Source organism: Cornus florida, unplaced genomic scaffold, assembly GCF_030987335.1.
Source record: "Cornus florida cultivar Cherokee Brave unplaced genomic scaffold, ASM3098733v1 CherokeeBrave_3.0.0_Hap2_Chr03, whole genome shotgun sequence".
In the NCBI taxonomy this organism is placed as follows: domain Eukaryota; kingdom Viridiplantae; phylum Streptophyta; class Magnoliopsida; order Cornales; family Cornaceae; genus Cornus; species Cornus florida.
Genome location: NW_026775573.1, coordinates 1,863,326 through 1,886,488, shown reverse-complemented (window position 1 = coordinate 1,886,488; position 23,163 = coordinate 1,863,326). Strand labels below are relative to the sequence as shown.

At 33.2% G+C, this 23,163-nt stretch overlaps 2 protein-coding genes and 1 non-coding gene across 4 annotated transcripts; 2 read left to right on the top strand and 1 right to left on the bottom strand.

Moving 5' to 3' along the window:
* The first annotated feature begins 1,022 nt into the window (after window positions 1–1,022).
* LOC132298987 (bifunctional L-3-cyanoalanine synthase/cysteine synthase 1, mitochondrial) lies at window positions 1,023–5,080 on the top strand. Its single transcript, XM_059795398.1, has 10 exons — window positions 1,023–1,290; window positions 2,342–2,451; window positions 2,561–2,618; window positions 2,703–2,966; window positions 3,192–3,329; window positions 3,500–3,551; window positions 3,772–3,851; window positions 3,931–3,990; window positions 4,427–4,507; window positions 4,833–5,080. The coding sequence occupies exons 1-10, from the start codon at window positions 1,114–1,116 to the stop codon at window positions 4,929–4,931; spliced, it is 1,119 nt and encodes a 372-aa protein (XP_059651381.1). The 5' UTR covers window positions 1,023–1,113; the 3' UTR covers window positions 4,932–5,080.
* A 6,387-nt stretch (window positions 5,081–11,467) lies between these two features.
* On the top strand, window positions 11,468–11,556 carry TRNAY-GUA (transfer RNA tyrosine (anticodon GUA)). Its single transcript is given in 2 exon segments — window positions 11,468–11,504; window positions 11,521–11,556. It is a non-coding gene; the product is annotated as a tRNA-Tyr (tRNA).
* Window positions 11,557–12,611: 1,055 nt separating this feature from the next.
* On the bottom strand, window positions 12,612–17,581 carry LOC132298986 (ubiquitin-conjugating enzyme E2-23 kDa). 2 transcript variants are annotated; one of them, XM_059795397.1, is made up of 7 exons: window positions 17,403–17,581; window positions 17,209–17,288; window positions 16,484–16,598; window positions 16,205–16,257; window positions 15,951–16,079; window positions 13,150–13,253; window positions 12,793–12,932 (listed from the first exon to the last, which is right to left on the bottom strand). In XM_059795397.1, the coding sequence occupies exons 1-6, from the start codon at window positions 17,558–17,560 to the stop codon at window positions 13,174–13,176; spliced, it is 615 nt and encodes a 204-aa protein (XP_059651380.1). In that variant the 5' UTR covers window positions 17,561–17,581; the 3' UTR covers window positions 12,793–12,932; window positions 13,150–13,173. The 2 variants fall into 2 exon arrangements, with proteins under 2 accessions (XP_059651379.1, XP_059651380.1); XM_059795396.1 differs by lacking the exon at window positions 13,150–13,253 and having other exon boundaries at window positions 12,612–12,932; window positions 17,403–17,578.
* Window positions 17,582–23,163: the final 5,582 nt, after the last annotated feature.

Here is a 23,163-nt window from a genome sequence, read left to right as displayed (position 1 = left end):
TACCAAAACAAATTAATAGTAAAGTTTTCCAAACAAGACCTAATAAGATTTAACTAAAGACTAAACAACGAGTTGCAGATCCAAAAAGCATGCTTAAGGTATTTAACAAGGAACGACAACAAACAGTAATAATATAATATTAACGTCGGAAGGTATTAGTGTAATTCTATTTGAGTAAGTGGGGATATAGTTGTCAAGAAGGGTAATAAAAAGGGCACTATTGTAACTTTTGATAAAAAAAAATGTTTACCTCATTGTTGACTGGGTTGACCACTAACAGCCATTAACAAAAAAGAACAAAGTGTTACTAAGATACAAATTTCGAGGGAGGTCATCGTAATTTAGCAAACAAGAGGGAAAGTGTGTGTATTTTGACGAAACTTCAGGGAGGGCGGTGTAATTTACCCTTGATTCAATACAAGACGAAAACAAGCAAAATGGTAAAGAGAAAGAAAAAAGGAATTTTCATTGCAAATATTCCATCTTCTGAGCTTGAATACACTTCCCTCACAGTATTACTCCCTTTATACCTTGATTGATACTTTCTTTATTTATTTATTCCCACTATGATTTATATAATCCATTTCTCTACAGAGATAAAGAGAGGAGAGATAAAGTTTATATCTTGATTGATACTTTATCTCTTTATTTATTATCACAATTATGATTTTTATATAATCCTTTGTATATAGATAAATAGAGAGAGGAGAGAGAAAGAAAGACACTAATTAGGGGTATTTTTATCATTTAAATTTAGAAATATTTTGTATTATATTGTGTTAAAAAAGTGAGGGTAAATTGATCAATTCGCATGTGTAAGGTCCAAAAAATAATTTTAGATTGCAAGTGAAAGTTAAAGCTAAAATGTTCGTCATTTAACCTCCATGTAAGTGTAATTTATCCTTATTTTTATTTGTATTAAATAAAATATTGAAGCTCATGATAGGTACAATAGGAGCACCCTCATTCTAATATTACCCTTAACAAGATTGGCCTATAAAACCATGTGAAATCGTCCACTTCTTGGTCACATGTTATAAACGCAACTTTTCTGGCTCTGGTGAAGTGTGACTACACAGTGATTAGCTATAGTCTTTGAGCTTCCCTTCATCAATGGCTGCTTTAACTACATTAGTCAAGAGAAGATTTGTGCAGAATTTCAACCAGTTGCTTATCAGAGAAAGACTCTTCTCAACCGAGCCCCTTGTTGATTCTCCAGCTTTTGTTCAGAGAATTAGAGATCTCCCCAAAGATCTTCCTGGAACCAACATCAAGAAGGAAGTTTCTCAAGTAAATCCCCTCTCTCTGCACATATATGTGTGTGTGTGTGTGTGTGTGTGTGTACGGTATTTAATATTATATAACCATGAGAATTCAGTTTTATTTTTTTTTTTATTTTTTTTTTCTCTCCTCTGTCCTCTATTCGTTCTCTCTTTTCCTCCTCTTACCGCCCCATCCACAGTCCCTCCTCCCACCACCATCGCCGCCACTAATTCCACCAAACCACGCCCAACAACTGCGGCAGCCACGAAAAAAACCTTCAATTCCAACCAATTCAAACTGTCCAAAAATTTAACATTTTCCAAGCAACCAAACACATCCAATCTAAAATATCTAATGAACCACATAATCCCCAAAATCACAAATCAACCATCACATCCTCCGACCATTTGAATACTGCCAGAGCGGCACCACCTCCGAGAGCGGCTTCGACAGTGGTGTCGGCAGTGGCGAGTTCCGGCGAACCGGACTCGACGCCGTTCAACTTTAACCACGCCTCGAATATGTAAGTCAAGTGATAGTATTGTCTACACTCGCACAAATGGATCGAACACACTGAATCATTACCTCTTCCACCACCACGACGGATCCGTATAGGTTATGTAGAAGTGAGAAATGAGAAGCATTAATTTTTTATTTCTTTTTTTTCGGGAAAAGGTGAGAAGCAATATTAATTGATTTAATAATCCCCAATAATTTACGTTACAGTTCCGTTGATAAATTTTTATCCTACCACTTGACGTTTTTGTTGACTTTCACAGAATGGCAGGCTGTGCCACGTGTACAGGGAATAATTATTTCCTACATTCTAGTGCACTCTGTTACCATGCACCCACCTCTGCACAAAGAAGAAAACCTCCTCCTCAGCAAATGACAATACATGCCATGGATAAATTAACTTGTTCTTGTTTGGAACTAATAATAATTATTATTATTATTTCCCATGTATAGCAAGAATTTTGATTCTAATTTTGGGGGTTGATGTTGGGCTATTGTTTCAGTAAGTCTAAAATTTTAAGTTTTACTTTTATGACTGATCCAATGGTTTCTCAAATTTCAGCTGATTGGAAAAACTCCCCTTGTTTATCTTAACAAAGTCACTGAAGGTTGTGGAGCCTATATTGCTGTCAAACAAGAAATGATGCAACCTACTGCAAGCATCAAAGACAGGTCTTTTTTTAATTTTTCACTCTTAAATATGTGTGTGTGTGTTAATTAGGGCATTTTAATTTGATAAATAAAATCAAATGAAACTTATTTGTTTTAATTATGCTACCAGACCTGCATTGGCAATGATCACAGATGCAGAAAAGAAAAATTTAATCACACCTGGAAAAGTAAGTTAAGCAGCAATTATATTTTTGTCATTGAGATCATATAAGGCTATAACATTGCTAATTCTCAGCTTTCATATATACTAGTCGGTGCTGATTGAGCCAACATCCGGAAATATGGGAATCAGTATGGCATTTATGGCAGCCATGAAAGGGTACAAGATGATTTTGACCATGCCCTCTTATACCAGCTTGGAAAGAAGGGTCACCATGAGAGCATTCGGGGCTGAGCTGATCCTCACCGATCCAACGAAAGGGATGGGAGGAACTGTCAAGAAGGCTTACCAACTTTTGGAATCCACACCAGGTGCTGTCATGCTGCAACAATTTTCAAATCCCGCCAATACTCAGGTAATTAACCAGTCCTGCCTGCCGAATTTGAGTTGACGTACTCTATTCTATTATATGTTTGTCTCGTATTGTTTGGAATTTTGTTACATTACTTGTTAATTCTAAGTTATGTTTAATTATAGTGTACATTAGTTCTATATTTTGTTTAAATTCCGTTAAGTACTTTCAAAATAGGTTCTTTATTGAATTGGCATGTATATGATTTATCTCTACATTGAAAAACAGATTCATTTTGAGACAACTGGTCCCGAGATATGGGAGGATACTCATGGGAAGGTTGACATCTTTGTAATGGGAATAGGAAGTGGGGGAACTGTATCTGGTGTTGGACGATATCTCAAATCCCAAAATCCTGATGTTAAGGTATAATATTTATATGCTCTTTTATTTGTCCATGCTTCAACAGCAATGAACATATATACACACACATACATACAATTATATATGTATGTGTGTGAAATGTTACATTGTCATTTGTAGAAAGAAAGAGTTGATACATTAATTGCTAATGCTATTTGCTTATATTTATTTAGATTTATGGACTTGAGCCTACTGAAAGCAATATACTAAACGGTGGTAAACCAGGTAAAGCATTGTGTTCCATACTAAATCTCATGTTCTTAAAGAGAATAAAATAAGATAGAATTTTATTGTTGTTGGAGTTTTTAAATGATGGCAGTGCTGTATATATCACAGAAGAGATTACAGCATTGCTTTTTGTATTGTTGCGGTCTTCTGTCCCTTGCTAGATCCATTGTTTTGGTTTGTAGGAGAATTTGCGGTTTCTAATACTGCCATGATTCAGGGCCTCACCATATAACCGGTAATGGAGTTGGGTTTAAACCGGACATATTAGACATGGATGTGATGGAAGAAGTTCTTATGGTAAGCATTATTGTTATATTTCGCGCCAATAAGAATCGGAAAAGAAATAACAGTGCATTCTACAAACGTTACGTGACAGGTCTCTAGTGAAGACGCAGTCAATATGGCTAGGGAGTTGGCACTGAAGGAGGGACTTATGGTAATAATATAAATGACACTGTAATTTCTGTTAATTTTTACAATCCCATTAATTGCATGCTTGGAATTTTTAGATTTCTTCAAACATATATGTGGCCATGGAGAAAAAAATAAAATTGCCGTAGTTAGTGTGCATGGTTTTAGAAGATTAGGCAGACTGCGATGAGCCTGAGATGCTAGTTTAGGTGGTGAAGCTCAAAATTCAGGAACAATTATGTCAAGCAATGAAGCCGTGTTTTCTTTAACAGTCCTATTTGATTCTATTGAATGAAGAAAGCCTCCATACAATTTAACTAATATTGAAATTGAGTAAGATAGAGAAGTGAATAAAATTATCTTAATTTGGACCTTCAACTGCTTCATTTTGGGAAAAATATAAATATTGGAAATTTGTTACTCATAATGTTAACTGTGCTATCACCTTCTGGTTCATGTAGGTAGGGATTTCATCAGGTGCAAATACAGTTGCAGCACTTCGTCTTGCCAGAAGGCCGGAGAACAAAGGAAAACTTATTGTGGTATGAATAACTTAGAAACTTCAGTTTTATGCTTATAGAAATAAGTTACATCACTGCCATATTTTATGTTTCTGAATGTGCAGTGTCTGTGTGTGTTTGTGTGTGTGTGTGTGTGAGAGAGAGAGAGAGAGAGAGTGCCTTGAAAATATGAAGATCAAGCTTGTTCAATTTTCATAGATTCCCTTCTATGAATTACAAGTTCTACAATGAAAGTAACAAATACAAATAGGTTTATTTAGTTGGGATTCAATATTTCTTCTACTTCACACATAATTTGTTACAATTACTAATTCTTAGTAAATTTGTTTGCTGGTTTGGATTTCAGACGATTCATCCAAGTTTCGGAGAGCGGTATTTGTCATCAGTCTTGTTTGAAGAGCTAAGGAAAGAGGCTGAAAACATGCAACCAGTTTCTGTTGATTAGTGGCTAATACTACCCAAGATTAGTTCTTCTGTCACATTTGTTGTAATGTGTGTGATTTTGTTAAACTCTTGTAAATTAAAGCAATGTTTGCGAAATAAGTACTAGAATCAAATCAATGTTTAAAGAGAATCACATATATTAGAAGTTACTATTAGTATTAAAAAGAGGAAAATGTTACATTATTATGTGTGGATTGTAAAATGTTATCCAACCTGCAGGCTGCAAAGAATAATGAAAGAACCATCAAACAGATTCAAGCATAAATCAGTCAAGTATTGCTGCCATTAAAGAGGATAAATGCATACAAGATGGAGGCTTGAGTGGGTTAGAAGGTCTGTAATTGGTTTGTAGCACGGTTCAACAAACTGAGTGACATCAACCGTGCTACAATTGTCGAGAGTACGGTTATAGCACGGTTGATGTCCTCAGTACAATTATCGAGAGCACGGTTGATGAGTGGCAGCCGTACTAGTTGATAAACTAATACTGAGTCAGTCACCATCAACCATACTAGTCAACAATTGACCCTCAGTAAGTTGTCAACCCTCAAAAATTATAGTATGGATGATGCACAATTGTAGCATGGTTAATGTCACTTAATCGATTGACAACCGATTGAGCGAAAATTGTACTAGTCGACAATCAACATTCAATCGATTGAGCGACAACCATACTAGTCGACAATCAACATTCAATCGGTTGTTAATTCTTGACAATTGTTGCACAGTTGTTGCCACTCAGTCAGTTGTTGACTTTTAACAATTGTAGCACGGTTCTTATGCGGATCTCAACTCTGACAAGATTAGGGTTTTTCTTTACATAAATAAATCCATTTATTGATTTTATTTATATTAAATCAAACAAAAGTTAGATGACTGTATTGAAAGCTCATGGTAGGAACAGTATGAGTGTCCTCATTCTAGTCTTATCTTTTACAAAATATTGTCTTATAAAATTGTGTAAAAATTTTCATTTCTTGGTCCGATACAAACAACTTTACAGACTCTGGAAAGTGTATGAGTATAGTGATTTCCCTCTTTTTTTTTTTTTTTTTTTTTGAAAGGTAAATCTGCAATATTCTTTGAACCTTTATCAATGGCTGCTTTAACTACTTTCATCGAAAGAAGATCTATGTAATATTGCAATCAGCTGCTTATTAGAGAAAGACTCTGAGGCCCTTGTTGATTCTCCACATTTTGTATAGAAAATTAGACAACTCCCCAAAGATCTTTAAAAAAGATCTCAGTTAAGTATTACTGCCATTAAAGAGGAAAAATGCATACAGGATGGAGGCCTAAGTGGATTAGAAGCTTTGCAAGCGGGTTGTAGCACCGTTCCAACGTCCAAGTGGCATCAACCATGCTACATTTGTCGAGAGCATGGTTGACGTCGCAAGTACAAGTGTCGAGAGCATGTTGTTAATTCCACCGTCTGAGTGACATCAACTGTGCTACATCTATCGAGAGCATGCCGTTAATTTCCACTATCGACGGATCAGTGATGTAAAGTGATATGGGTCGGTCTCGCCGTGGTCTATTGCGGCGCATATAGTTTAGGTATTAAAAGAGAAAGAGAGTGATAAAGAGAAACGGATTTAACCTGCCCAAATAAGCATTACCTATATTTTTATTATTTTTTAATTTTGGACAGATGTCAACAAGAAGGATGGCCACGTCTCATCCTCCCTGTACAGGATGCAAGCATTACTCTTTACATACACGTTTCATCAAGAAGCACATAAATATTTACAAGAGTAACTAGGCACAGAACCACATTGGGCCCGGGGCCAAGTGTACTCCTCGAGGCCAATTCGGCTCCTCAATACTTATACATGAAACTATTTTAGTGTACTGCCCATAGTGCTTAACATGGTTTTCCAATAAATATATATATATATATATATATATATATATATATATAGGGCAATAGATTTTCTGGGAATCAAACCTTGTAGATTTTACAAAAATAAAAGAATTAATATATATAAAAATATATATTTACTTTAGTATTTATAATTTTTAAAATTTTTAAAATGTCCTATAAAATTCTCTCTTACTCTTTTTTTCATTTCTCTTTAACTTTGTTGCTTTTTCAAGTTTCTTTGATCCCTTCAAAAAAATTTGCATTCACTTTCTTCAATCAAACACTATGTTTTTTTTTCTCTTCAAAGTTCTTTCATTTTTTTTTATTTTCTTTTATCTCTGTCTCTCTGTCCCCACCTCTCTCTCTATTCTCGCACTCATATATCATATATGTGCAATAATCGTTTTCTCTATTCTTATTTTTTCTCTTATTCTATAAATTTCACTGCAGATGCAGAAATTAAAAATTTAATCATACCTGGAAAGGTAAGCAAAGCAGCAATTAATTTTTTTTTTTCATTGAGTCATATAAGGCTATAACATTGCTAATTCTCAGCTTTCTCTAATTTTTCCATCGATGATATATATATTAGTCTATGTTAATTGAAGCAACATCTGAAAATATAGGAATCAGTATGGCATTTATGGCAGCCATGAAAGGTACAAGATGATTTTGACCATGCCTTCTTACACTAGCTTGGAAAGAAGGGTAACCATGAGAGCATTATTAGGCTGAACTGATCCTCACTGATCCAACGAAAGAGATGGGAGGAACAATCAAGAAAGCTTAAGAAATTTTGGAATACACACCAGGTGCTATCATGTTGCAACAATTTTCAAATCTCACCAGTACTCAGGTAATTAACCAGTCCTGCCTTGAGAATTTGAGTTGATATACTCTATTCTATTATATTTTGTCTCGTATTTTTTGAACCTCCATCATTGGCTGCTTTAACTACCTTCATAAGAAGAAGATTCGTGCAATATTTCAATTAACTGCTTATTAGAGAGAGACTCTTCCCAACTGAGCCAGTTCTTAATTTTCCATCTTTTTGTATAAAGCATTAGATAACTCCCCGAAAATCTTTAAAAAAATATCTCAGTTAAGTATTTCTGCCATTAAAGTGGATAAATGCATACAGGATAGAAGCCTAATTGGATTAGAAGGTTTGGAAATGGGTTGCAGCACCATTCCACAGTTTGAGTGATATCAATCGTGTTACATCTGCCAAGAGCACAGTTGACGTCCCCAGTACAAGTGTTGAGGGCACTCTGTTAATTTCACCGTCTGAGTGACATCAACCGTGTTACATCTGTGGAGAGCACGGTTGACATTCTCAATACAAGTGTCGAGAGCATGACGTTAATTCCATCGTATGAGTGATATTAACTGTGTTACATATGTCAAGAACACGTTTGACGTACTCAGTACAAGTGTCGATAACATAGTTGATAAGTGACAACCGTGCTAGTCGACAAATCGACTGAGTTGAGTATCATCAGCAGAGACTCAGTCGATTGTTGACTCTCGACAATTATGGCACGATTGATGTCACTCAATCGGTTGTCGCCAACTGACTGAGTGACAACCGTGCGACAATCATGCTAGTTGACAATTAACCCTTAGTTGGTTGTCAATTCTCGATAATTGTAGCACATGCTTCACTTAAATAAATCCATTGATTAGTTTTACTCAGTGTAAAGTGAGAAAAATACTCCTAGTATTTAAAATTTGTGCAAATAACACCCCTAACCTTTATTTTGAGGTATATAAGTTCGTTAAGTTTTGAAAAATTGGCAAATAAAGGCTTTCATATAATTATTCATGTGCATTGCACATGCCTATAATAAGTAACAAAATTCCTAAACCACCCTTTTAGTCTCCCCAAAATGCCCTTGGACCATTTTACATATCATCACCATTTCCCTCACTTTTGGTTAGTACTTTGGTCATTTTACATTTATTTTGTTTTTCACCTTCTTCTTTTTTTCAAATACATAAAGGCACTTTAGTCTTTTAATTGCTCTACTAACAACAAATCCTTGTTTGCACAAAAAATAAAGATTAGGGACTTGAAAGAACCTATAGGGTGGGTGTATACCCTATTTGCATACCATAGGGGTGTTTATCAATCACGACCCTTTTATTTATTGTAAATCAAACAAAAGTTGATTAACTGTATTGAAGCTCGTGATAATCACAATAGGAGTGCCCTCATTCTAGTCTTACCCTTTACTAAATATTTTTTTATTTTATAAAATGGTGTCAAATCTTCTTGGTCAGATACACACAACCTTAAAGTGTACAAGTAGAATGATTCGGTTTTTTTTTTTGAAGGGTAAATTTGCTATATTTCTTGAATCTCCGTCAATGGATGCTTTAACTACCTTCATCAAAATATTGCAATCAGCTTATCAGAGAAAAAATCTTCTCTTTGAGCCCCTTGTTGATTTTCCCATCTTTTGGATAGAGAATTAGAGAACTCCCCAAAGATCTTTAAAAAAAAATCTCAGTTAAGTATTACTGCCATTAAGGAGGATAAATGCATACATGATGGAAGCCTAAGTGGATTAGAAGGTTTGCAAACGATTTGTAGCACCATTCCACTGTTGAGTGACATCAATCGTGCTACATTTGTCGAGAACACGGTTAACATCCACAATACAAGTTTCGAGAACACGGTTGACGTCCTCAGTACAAATGTCAAGAACACGCCATTAATTTCACCGTCTGAGTAACATCAACCATAACGCATTTGATGTCTTTAGTACAAGTGTCGGGAGCATACCGTTAATTACTACAACTATCGAGAGCACTGTTGATGAGTGACAACAGTACTAATTGACGAATCGACACAGTCAATCAACAATACTCTATTAATAACCTTGGCTTGACTGAAGCTTAATTCATCAGTTTGGCTTGGAAGGTCTTCACTAGCCCCTCATGTGCCAAAATGAACCACATGTCAGATGCATGGGTCAACCGAGTTGAGTGTCATCAAACATACCAATCAATAATTGAAACTCAGTCGGTTATCAACTGCAGCGCTTAATGTCACAATTGTAACACAATTTATGTCACTCAATACATAATCGTGCTTGATGATTGTCAATTCTCAACAATTCTAACATAGTTGATATCGACTCTCGACAATATTAGAGTTTTCTTCACATCAATAAATTCATTGATTAATGTTGCTTATATTAAATCAAACAAAAGTTGACTAACTGTATTTAATTCTTTTCTAATTTTGGCTTATTTATTCATTCCTCGGATTTTTTTGGATCTATGAGTTCTTAAGTTCTGCAAATTTATAAAGATATGTAGATATTTGTATATGTATAGTTATGTAGCTAAAGTCGTGAGATCACTGAGAATCATTAATTTTTTATTTTATTTTTCGGCAAAGGTGAGAAGAAATATTAATTAATTTTCACCAATAATTTACATTACCTTCACGTTCATAAATTGTTTATCTGCAAAGTTCACAAGTTGTTTGACCTTTTTGATACATTAACTGATTAACTGTTTGGTTGTCTTCCATGCGTAGAGAGAATCATTATTTTCTACATTCTAGTGCACCCTTGTACCGTGCACCCACCTCTGTATAGGATCTCTTTCCTTCTACTGTTCTACCCCATCCATGCATGATGCATGTCATGATATATATTAAAGTCGCATGTGTCATTTACAGTATCAAAAATAAAATAAATACTCCTCCATTTATAGTATTCCAATCAATAATAAATTGTTATTGTCCAGGTGTATTAATGTTTTTCCATGTTAATAATCCATTTTATTATCATTATTATTATTATTTTGATGTGCTGTCCCAAAATACCAAGATTATAGGGGGTGAGGGAGTATCAAAAAAAAATTAATTCATTTTTATTTTATCCAAGCATTTTTTTTGTTTTTGTTTTTGTTTTAACGTGGCCAATCATATCAATGGTGACATATAATTTATACTTATAGTTCATAATGACATATTGTAACAATAAATTTTAGTAGTCATCTACTCATCTTTGCTTCTGCCCGGAAATATATATATATATATATATATATATATATATATATATATATATAAGTTTATTTATTTGACATAATTTGATAAGCTTTGTCATTGCCACATGAATCATTTTAGTTTTCACAGGATTCTATTTACTGAACTTATTCACAATTTTAGATAGGATTAGCTTGCCCTTAAATGAAAATACCCTCTTGTTAATAAATGAAAAAATGAATCCCAACATAATTTTATTTACGTAGCTAAGATAATAATTAACTTGTTCAGTTGTTTTAACTGGTTTTTTAATAATTTAAGACAAATTATAATTGATTGTGTTTCAATTTTATGAATTTTAGCAACTTTGTTTCCCCATTATAATCTCTCTAAAATGGGAATTTATGTGTTTCTCAAATTTAAGCTGTTTGCCAATAATTAGTAGAATGAAATCAATGTTTGAGGAGATTCACATACATTAGATGAAAAATATTTATGACACTAATTAAATACTAATCTTTTTTTTTCTTTTTTTTTGGGTAACCATGGGACTAATCCAAAAGACTACATGCGTTTCCCTAAATGCTAATCTTATTACAGGTTGATACCATGACAAAGCAACATAAATTTTATTTATATATTAAATAATTTCACGGCATCTAGCATCAAACCGACCTTAGCTCAGTTGGTAGAGCGGAGGACTGTAGTTGGTAAAATGCTGTGATCCTTAGGTCGCTGGTTCGAATCCGGCAGGTCGGAATAATTTTTATTTTTTTGCTTAAAATTTTGCATTCCTTGGTTGGGTCCATCAAACGGCTGAGATTCATATTTAGTAAACCAATCCTCTAGTAATTAAGTTCCAGACAATTTGAACACATTTTGTTTCCAAATAAGTCTAACTCCAAAACAGCATACAAGTATGTGATTTCTGTTAATTTGGGAAAAATGACTTAAATTTTTTTTTTTTTTTTTTTTTTTTTTTTCCCTCCGATGATAGTGACTTTGTAATACCAATATAATCCTCCATTAGACACTTGCAATCAACCACCGAGAATCTTATCATTATCTCTTCGAGGGAAGATATGAATTGAATAACTCGAGCCAAAATATTATTTCTAGAGTCATGATACATCCTTCAAATTCGGAAATCCTCTCTCACATACCCCCTAAACCATCTTTTCGAATTCAGATGATGTATCACGTTTCTAGAAATAATATCAAAACTTGAATTATTCAATTCATATCTATCCTCAAGGAGATAACCTAAATGATAAGGTTCTCCCAGAATGCATATGTCTAGTGATGGATTATGATAGCGTTTAAGAGGCCAAATCGGTTTTTTTTTTTTTTTCATTTATTATATGGTGGGGTGGGGGAGTAAACCATTCTCTCCCAAATTAACAGAAATCACATACCACATACCCCTCCCTCAGCATCATTCGAATTGGGAGGATGCATCTTTTTACTTAATTCTATGGAAAATTATGCTTAGGACACTCTCTGCCAATTAGAGAGAGCCGAAGGTGGAACAACTCTAGTCCATTTAGAGAGAACCAAAGGATTGGCCTAAATAGCACCACTCTATTTCTACAACTGATTGCACTCAAAACTCAAATAATAATAATAAAAATCCACATTCTCATGTTTAATAACCCAAACTTACTTGACAAACATGAAAAACATTTCAAGGGTTTTGTTCAAAGATAAACAGGGCTGATATATTTGGTGCCTGCAAGCAAGTTCATCTTGCTGGTCTTCTTGCAACTGCACTCAAAATAACCACAGGACTATGCTGCCATACCAGTCCCAAGAACAATCAACCAACCAACAAAATTATTCCAACAACATGAAGCCAAAGGCATATTTATTTACAGATACAAAGGATACTAATGAAAGCGGTCGGGATCATTCTTTTCATCCCTCCACAATAAATAGGTCGGTCCATGAGTTCAGCTACAGGAACTAAAACATAATGTACAGATACAGAGTTGAAAAGAGGTCAGGCTAAGGATCCACTGGGCCAACCATTGCCTCATCGCTAGAGTCGTACTCATCTTCACTCATCTCCTCGTCGCTAGATTTCTCTTCAGGGACAGCTCCAATATCTTCTGGCTTAGCATATTTCTGGCAGTACTCTAAATAATGGAACAGTACAAGCAATGTTAGTGTCAAATTCATATTGTGTTACGATGTAATAAATTCATTGCCAAACCACATTAAACAATTCAATGTCAATCTCCTATACCATTTCAGAACAATTCTCATGCCATATGGTGTTACTGACAAAATGATAATAAAGAATTAGAAAGAAATTGAAGACTTCCTTTAACGAGGAAAAGCCTTGCTATTCACCATGTATCAAAGTCTCCTAATTGTTCAAAGTCTCCTAATTGTTGTAAAGCGGAGAGGGTTGATCCAGCAGGAACTAAGAATCTGGAACTCAATTCGACAAGGGACTAAACAATATAACCAAAGCATAAACGTTAATTTGAAAGATGTCTATTCACCATAGTGGAACAAATAACAGCTTCCAAAATAGAAACAAAACTCTCTAATATCACTTAATCAAGCATAAGTCTAATGGCAACACTTGTTTAAGTTTGATCATTTTTGATAGGTTCAAAAGCTTCATATCAATAAAGCAAATGTTCTAGGAATTTAAATAAATTAAGTACCTTCTCACACATCTTTAAGCTGCAAAGCTAGATGACAACCATGCCAAGTTTTAAAATATAAGCACATAGTCGACTCTAGCCACGGGAAGGAAAGGTTTGAAATTTCACCAACAATGGTCATCATAAAGCACAATCTCTATTCTTATATTTTTAGATCAATCATGCTAAAGACTCCCAATCTACAAGCCAGTCATATACTTTGTGATGATCAAAGATAATTATGGATAGATCAAGGCAGATTTGCATGGCGTACTCCTATTCAGGATTAAAACCAAATTATTCCTCATGAGGATAGATGGAGCGAGGGTTTGCCAATACCAAGAAGTGCTTGCTCTTTTGCAGGCCTTTCAGATCCTCCTAGGATTTTAGAGTGCTTTTCTGAGGGTTACTCAGAAAGGTTGTAAGATGTGGCCGACAGGCTAGAGCTTTTCGTTGGATCTCTGCACTGTGCTTTACAATGTATGAAATTACGGATTCATTGACATATTGGGATTAAGTGGATCCATAGATTAGCGAGTACGAAGGCTAATTCTTTGGATAAAAGCAGGGCTACCACTATGGAGAATTTTAGAGGTCAATTCTAGCCATGAGGTGGGCTTGATGCTGGATCATACAACTGGGTGTGGCTTTTATCCTTTTTTTTGCTGTTGAAATCTTCTTTTATCTTCTCTAATTCATCTTGTTTACCAGTTAGTAGCTTCTATTTTCTCTCTTACTTCTTCTCTGTTTCTGACTGAAATATAAAGAGTTGAGTAAATAAAAAATCCAGAGGATGTTCATGGCCAAGAGCAAAACGTCTGAATGACCATTTGGTTTAGGAGGATTACTCATCCACCTATGCTTCATATTCTCCCTTTCTCATTAGCGAGTTGAGCTGAAGTCAATTTCTTTTTTTGAACAGACCTGAGATAGTTGATTTTGGTCATTAGAATCTTTATTGATTTCAGTGTTACAAACACCTCAGATCTTAATATTTAGAAGTGTCTAGTGGTGCTGATTATTTTTTTTTTTTTTTTTTTGATAAGTGTCTAGTGGTGCTGATACCTTGTAATTTTATGACATGGCACAAAAACTGATTCATAAGTAAAGATCCACTTAAATTCAGACATGAAGAATAGTTGTGAGACAAACATCAATCATATAAAGCAGTAAAAAATCAAACAAAATCACAAAAGCCCACAAAGAACACAACATGTTACGTGATTCAGTTTGCCTCCATCCATGGAGGAGAGGGAGGTCTTAACAAAAAGATTATAGGGCGCCACAGGAGCGCTCAATCACTCAACTCTTAGCTCTCAACCCTATTACCAATCAGTCAACCCTTCCCTCGTCAATCAAGCACCTACTAATTGCCACCTCAACCAGTTGAGCCTTTTTTTCTCAACTGGTCCATCACATTAGAACTACTCTCAACGAATCTACAATTTACCTAGATCAATCAGAGGGATTTACGACAATAAAGGTATCAATCGAGTAACCTCTCCTGATTCCAAAAAAGGGCCAAAAAAGTTTTACTGTGGAGCATTGCCTTGAATCCCAGAACAGGCCAGCAGGTTATTTAACTGGGCCTATTCCTCAGCTCCCAGAAAAGGCACTATTTAGTGTTTCTTAGAACCCAATCACATACAAGATATATATCTCAACAAAAGTCCACTAAAAATAATTCTGTGGTTATGATGAAAACTAAATCCTACTCAAGTAAGAAGTGAATTGGTTCAACTTGATAATGCCACAAGAACAAGAGAAAGGCCTAAAAGAGAATCTCGGTTGCACCTGCAAGTATAGACACAAAAAATCAATGGAGAAAGTGGCCCTAGATAAAGCATAATCACAGGAAAATGACACCAACTACTTGAGAGGCAACGCCCTAATCAGATCTGATTCTTAGAGCTGCAATTGTATGGGAAATCCTAATCGATCCAAATATTGATGGGGTTCAAAGTGCAGGACCCAAAACCTGATGTTCAGGAATTAGGTTTATCATATGAACAGGCAAATAGGAACCCATCAGCATGCCTAGGCATAGAAGACATTCAGTGCTTTGGGGCTGTGCGTGGCTCTGTTGAATTTGGGTATTAGAATTTTTAGGATAGTACAATACTGGCATTATTCTCATAGACTGCAAATAGACTAAACAGATCTCAAATTCTGAACCAAATTTCAATCTGTATGCACACCACACAATACACATCCAAATGTAAGGCAGCAGTCAAAATCCAAGGGTAAAGCAAGCACCTACATTCCACTACCCAGTACCCTTCACAAGTAGCACAACAGACTGCCCTCTTCAGAAACTTCAGTATCATAAAGATGAGACTTTAAAACAATGCATCAAAAGATTTAATTGGGAAACATATAAAATCAAAACCCTTCTAACAAATAGAAAAACAGAATAAAAGTGGTACATTTTGGGGAAAAATAACTTCAATTATGTTCATCCAAGCCTCGTTGACATAAGCAGTTCGAAAGATTCAATACCTTTAACTCTTTGTTCATAAGCAGTACGGTCGCGCATCATTATAGCTGCAGCCTCCCCATTTAAAGGGTCAGATGGGTTAGGATACAAAAGAAGTTGGGGAAGAAACACTTCAAATACATTCACCAAATCTGGAAAACACGACTAACATCAGAGGCTAATAACTCCAACATTTAAATAGAGAGGCAGCTTTGTCTTATCTTCAGAAAGCCATTAAAATTTTGTTTATGAAAGACAATCATATAAATTAGTTTACCAAACATGGGGCTCCAGGTCTGATTAATAACATCTAAACAAACTGAGCCTGACCTGAAATAGTAATCCACCAAATTGTTAGACATACCATTCCATTTTAAGCAGATGAATGTGGTAAAGAGTTGTGATACAGCATCTGAAAGTCCGACATATCCGACTGCATTTATGTGACCGGGGGATGACATCATGAGATGACGTCGGATACGTCCGACTTTCAGCATTTTCCTGTGGTGAATTACTCTCCATAAAAATCAAAGAATCATGACATTTGATTACTCACATCTCATCAACATTTGGGTGATAGATCTTATTAACAAAGCCAATTGAGGGAGATTTATATGGATAAGCATCTGGAAGCTCAACTCTTATCTTCCACACACCTCCATGATAAGGACCTGCAAAGATTAATTCAGGAGTAGAGAAACAAATAAGATGCTCTTTCTCTTAAAAACTAAAAACAACCCATTTGCATGTTACAACAAAATTTAGTAAATTCATTGAGAACTAGGAATAAACAAATATGGCTAACAAAAACATTATTTACAGGAAATCAAAAATCAACTCTATTATAAGTCTTCACAAGTTCAATTTTTGCATTAAGAAGCCCCAATATCTGGGGAACGTTTTAGGCAATAAACAAGCCCAGAAAACTGCTTATACAAACTCGGGAAAAGGGAAGGAAAAAAAAAAAAAAAGTACTAATTATCAATAAATATATGTCAAATTTGTACTAATTAAACAAATACAGAGTAAATAAATAACCACATATCAAATACCCAAAAGCGAAATTCTTTCAGTAATTACAATCAATAATATATAGAAAAGAATCAATTATGACATCAAAGGATGTAACCAAAAGCTCAAAACATGTGTAGATGGTCAAGATAGCTTAAGCAAATAAGAGAATTATCAACAAAATAGCAAAAACCCATAAAAGCATAAATCTTAAAAAGCTCAAACTTAAGAATCATATAGAAGATTGAGATATGGGTATGGAAGATTTACTGTCATTGGGTCCGTGGAAATGTACATAGAACTCTTGCATGCCATCGTTGATCATCTCAACCTTATAGTCACTCATCATCCTAGTTCACAAACACAAAAGTAAAATAAAAAAAAATCAAACAACAAATCAAAATTAAGTTCGAAAAAAGAAAAATTGAAGATAGATAAGTCAAGAGTTTAATTAGAGTATTAACAGTTTCATCAAGTCCATCTCTCGGCGTTTGCTTGGGGAAGACATGATTTTTCTCGGAAATTTTTTGCCCTTTTCTTCGATGAGAGAGAAGACAGAAGAGAGAAGAAATGGGTTGCTTGCAAACCAGAGAGAGAGAGAGAGGCGAATTGGTTCAGACATCAATGAGTGAACCTTGGAGAGACAATAAGAGGTACTGATATTTTCGATTACCCCCATGAAATATTGATATTATAATAACACGCCTCTCATTTTCAAGAATCTTCTCATATACCCCCCTTTATATCTATATATCCTTTTTTCCACCCCTCTCACTCACACACAACTCAACATTAGGTGTCAGTCATTTTAGGTGATAAAGTCGTTTGAAAAAGACAACTAATGTGAGTCATTCATGGTGGGAATAATGTAAAAGTTGATTAAATGATAATACAAAAAAATTTAAAATTTAAGTGATACGAACTCTCGTTCTTTCTTTAGAAAGTGCATATTGCATGAAAACAAGTACTGTAATAGACATATTCTCGTGTGTCTCTCGTTATGTCAACACTTATTCATCACCTCCATAATTTGTTTATCAAATAAACAATAATCCAACTTGCACAAATTCGATCTTTTCTTAAAAATGAAATCTAGAGTCGATAAACACGGATATGATATGATATTGATACTGATACTGATACTGATACGAATATATAGATATGTCAAATTTTTAAAAAGTAGAACATGAATACGATATGGATACGACTACATAAAATATAAATTTTTATTTTTATACATTTATTCAGTAATAGTATTATAAAATTTTAATTTATTTATACTTTTTATATTAAAAGTTGTTATGAAATGAATTAGAAAATGAAATTATTTCATTATTACAATGATTTTTATATCATATATACCATCATTTCACCGCTTTGTCATTATGGCATTCATATTATTTTTAAAATTATTGGTAGACTTATTTTAGAAATATCCAGAAAGTGTGGTAAAGTGTCTCGACAAAGTGTAAGCTAAATGTTCAAAAAGTATAGACGAAATGTTCAAAATAATAAAATTAATTTGTATTTATGAACACGTATATAACATGGTGAACAAATATTTAAAAAATATCCGAAAATTGTCAGCGTCCAATAAGACTGCTAAGAGAAGTGTATGTGTATATTACCTCATTCTTAAGGCATAAGAGAGGTCAATCAAGACAGGTGGAAAAGTTAGGGTAATATTCTGTCGTCCCTGGTATTAAAAAAATGAGAATGCGACCCACAAGTTCATTCCTTATTTGCTAAACTCATCAATGTTTGTTTGAATATGTTGATTTTCAGTATTAAATTAAAATTGGCAATGAATGTAACAAGAAGCAAATCAGTATCATCAACCACCAGGAAGAAAAAAAAAGAAATTGTCAAATGACAAAGCTACTTTTGCTCTCCATGGTACCATGTGGTTAATTAAAGTTTAAAACCACCACCTATTCAATACCACCACCTACCACCCTCATAAGTTGACACGTGAATTAATTTGGATCATAAATTTTTTTATACATGCCAGACCAATTCAATTCAGGTTAACTCAAATCAACAAGTTTTAATCCAATTATTTGGTGGATCCCTCTTGTACCTATTAGTTTGCAATATCGATCACGATTATAATATCGATATGGATTACAGTGTAACAGATTCACATAAAATTAATATAAATTGATCTATACAAATTACGTATCAGACTTTATGAAACTTTTTCTAAGAATTCATTGAAATTTTTTCAAAATATTCATTTTCATAAAGACCATTAATACAAGGATAGATAGCAGAGCATGTATAAAGACCTGTTCTACTGATAGAGAATAATTTAGTTCCCCCAATCACTCTCCATTCAGACGGCTTTCGGTCCCTTAATTATTTTCCTTTTATAAAATGTGCATATGTACATTATGTGTGATAAGTATGTTTTATTCCCAAAACAAGATAAATTTAAGGAAATCTCATCACTCCACCTTTTAATTTTAATAATTAAAATGACTTGTTTCCTTTCATTTGTTAAACGAAGTCTATGAAATTTATTAAGAAAGATGGCATAAAGAAAAAAGGACAAGTCAGTCATTTCAGTTGTTAACCTTAGATGGGAGTGTCAATGTTAGCTCCTGATAAATTTATCAAAATAAGGGGTAAAGTGCAAAAAAATTCCCGTCAACTATGTTTAAATTTGCAAATAACTCCCTGAACTATGTTTTATGCATAAAACCCCATTAATTATCACATTTAGTTGCAAAATATCCCATTTTCTTACCTATTTTTTTATTAAACGACCATAATACCCTTTCTTATTGAATTACACTTGATATATATATATATATATATATATATATATATATATATATATATATTTCATAATTTATTTTAACAAATATATAAAAAATATGAAATATTCTTATGAATAGATTGCATTAAAAAGAAGATATTTTTTATTTACGTAATTTATTAATTTTTCATGAATATTGTTTGAAAAAAAAAAAAGAAATTTTTTTACACTAAATTATTTTAAAGTGAGTATAATGAGTTTTATTATAATAAGTTCACCATTTTAGAAAATGATAGCTACAAATTTATTTAAATTTTTTCATTTTTATAATCATTTGATACTAATTATAAAATTAAGGTAAATGGTATAATTAATATTTAAATAAGAGAAAATATGATAAAAAATAATTTAATAAGAAAGAACAAAATAGTCTTTTGTAATGAATTTATCCTTAATTGTAATAAATCAATAATTTAGAGAGGCAATCTTTAATTCAAGAAAATTAATTACAAAAAATTAATAATTATATATATATATATATATATAGTGTTTTGATGACAACAGGTACCTTAAAATTGCCTCAACAAGTCCAAAACCAATAATTGTAACTCAAAATGTCTCCAGGCAAGATGGCCTAATAAGTTGCTTAAAGAGAAATTCACAGGCGTGGACGGTGGTGAATTGGAATAGAGAAAAGGTAAAAAGGTGATATGGCATTTTTTTTAAATTTATAGAGAATTGTGCAATCCAACTAATCCAATCACCAAACAACATTCGTTTGACCTAACTTCTCAAAAGCAGACATTATAATTTAGAGCACCCTACAATTATATGAATCATGCGTCAGATTCATTGCATTACAATCCCTTTTCTTGTATAATTCACACTTGACAGCGCCTGCCTCATGTATAATTACATAAATGACCTCATTCAAAGTTCTCATATTCAACTGATGAAAAATGTGCGTTTTGGGTAAAGTGTAAAAAAAATCTCTGCTGCATACATAAAATGTGAAAAAATATAACACATGTTTGATTTATAACTCTAAAAACAGTTCTCAAAAACTCGACAGACAGAAAATAATTTTCAGACAACTCTATAATCTGAAAACATGCATTTTCAGAAAACTAATATATTCTCACTATTTAGTTACTACGTGAATGTTAATGTGTAACATTTAAAAGTGTGCGTATTACTTTTTAATTTCTTTTTAACAGTCAATTTTTATCAAATATATCGTTAAAAATTGAAATGAATATATATATTAAGTTTTTCGATCTTTAAGTTAATAAAACATCCTTATTTACTCAATTAAAAAATATAAGGATTTTTTTTTTGTTTTTAACGCCGCGGGAAATATTTGCACTTACCCAAATAAATATTTGATTGGTAGTGATAATGGTATAACCTTAACCTATCCCTCCCTTTCAATTATCCTCCATTTGGATTCTCTAGCGAGTCTTCTACTGTAATGTGCTCCAACACGTTTAAATTTTGATTTAACACATTACTTCTTATTGAAACATAATTTAGTCGCGTTAAAAAATGATTTTAACATATAACAGACGTAATGTATTGAAATACGATTTAATTAAAATGAAATATTTACAGCACTATTGCAACATAGAATTCAACCGCTAGTCCTCTCTAGAATACCTGATTGGTACGCTTGATGGAGCGAGATTCCAGTGGTACCTTCAATTTGAAAAGACCTCCCATGTCCCACTCTCCAAAAGTAAAACAGAGACGCTTTCTTTTTTCCATTGCAATAATTTTCTTCCAATACTGAATAAATTATTACTACAGTTTTTTAATTTTTTATTAATTAATATTTATTCCCTTTTTCTAATAAAAAAATATGAGGAAACATAAACACAATCTACATTAGTTTTATGTCATCTAAATGAATGTTTTCCTTGAGCGCTCTCTTTGCTTGTGCTATTATAAACTATGAATGCAAGTCTCAATACCAACAAAGTAGGAACCCTAATTTAATGAGACAGAGTCACAATGGAAACATTTAATAATAAGATAATATAATAAATTGATCGATTATTTTTTAAAAAAAAATATTAGGATAATAACGTCAGTATCCATTACAATAATAGATACTCACTATTCTAATGGGACAATTATCATGATGATTCTCATACTTTTCGTATTAAAATACATTGTTGTTATGGCCATTAGTAAAAGAAAATGAGCCCACCCCACTCCAGCAATAGAAAATTATATTAATAAACATATCTTTCAAAAATATTATTAAAATTTAAAAGTTACAAAATTACATAAGTATTTTTCGAATGTATGTATTATATACATAAATATCAAGAGAGGTTATGTATTATATAATACATAAATCTCAAAGAGAAGTCGGTGTATATTGACAAAATTTATTCTAAAAGAAATTAAAGCAAAGAAGGTCTATTGTATAATTGAGAAAGGTCTCCAAGTTGAATAAGCTTAAAAAAATAAAAATAAATAAATAAATCTAAAAAAAAATAAGTCACATGATATCTTATAAGTCTCATTGTGTGGCTCAATAATTATGTCTCCATGCCGAGTTATTTGAACAAACTTTGAAGATAAGACTTGCACATAAAAAAGAGTTTGGCTTGTTCATCTGACACACTGTTTAGAAAAACAAATCAAATTTCCTACGCAATGTATTCAATTCTCCATTGGAATAAACTATTCTTTGCTTCAAATTAACGTCTCATCAATTCTCATGCACAAATTAAAGATCACACAAACCAGGGAAAAGAAAAAAAAACACACACACACACACACACATGAAATGCAAGTTTTTTCTATTAGAGTTATGATTAAGTGTACTTAAATAAACACATTGCTAGAATCCACCAACTAGATAGTTACAACTTGCTGAGTGTAGTGATTGATTAAAAAAAAAAAAAAGCAAACTCAATTTATGAGGCTCCTGTTATTCCGAGAGCCAGAGACGCAACTTTATCTCTGCATGCAGAGAGACTGTCTAATTTAGACATACAATTGATTCTCTCACTAATGCTCCTTTTCAGTTTTCATGTAGAAAGGATAAAAAGATGGGCAGATGGAAGAGAATTCAGAAGGATATAAAGATGCCTAATCTCATGTTCTTCGGTTGACTAAGGAAAAAAAAAAAAACAGGAAAGGATATATTGAAAGAAAAGAACAAAGACATAGAAGAGGAGAAATCCCTTCTCTCTTCATTTCTTTTCATCTCGAAAGGAAGGAATGTGAGGAGCCCAAAGGAAAAGGAGTTCCTTGTCTCTTCTCTTCATTTCTCTTTCCCTTCTACAAAAAGAAAAAACTACAAGCTTACCTAATTTGGTTTTTCTAATAAAAGGATTATATTCTCAAACAACTCAAAAGCTGAAAACAATACCGTACAATGTTTTTTTAGATGAAAACAATATAATGTTTTTTACATTCTACCCTCCATAATTAAAAAAAAACAGCTTAAT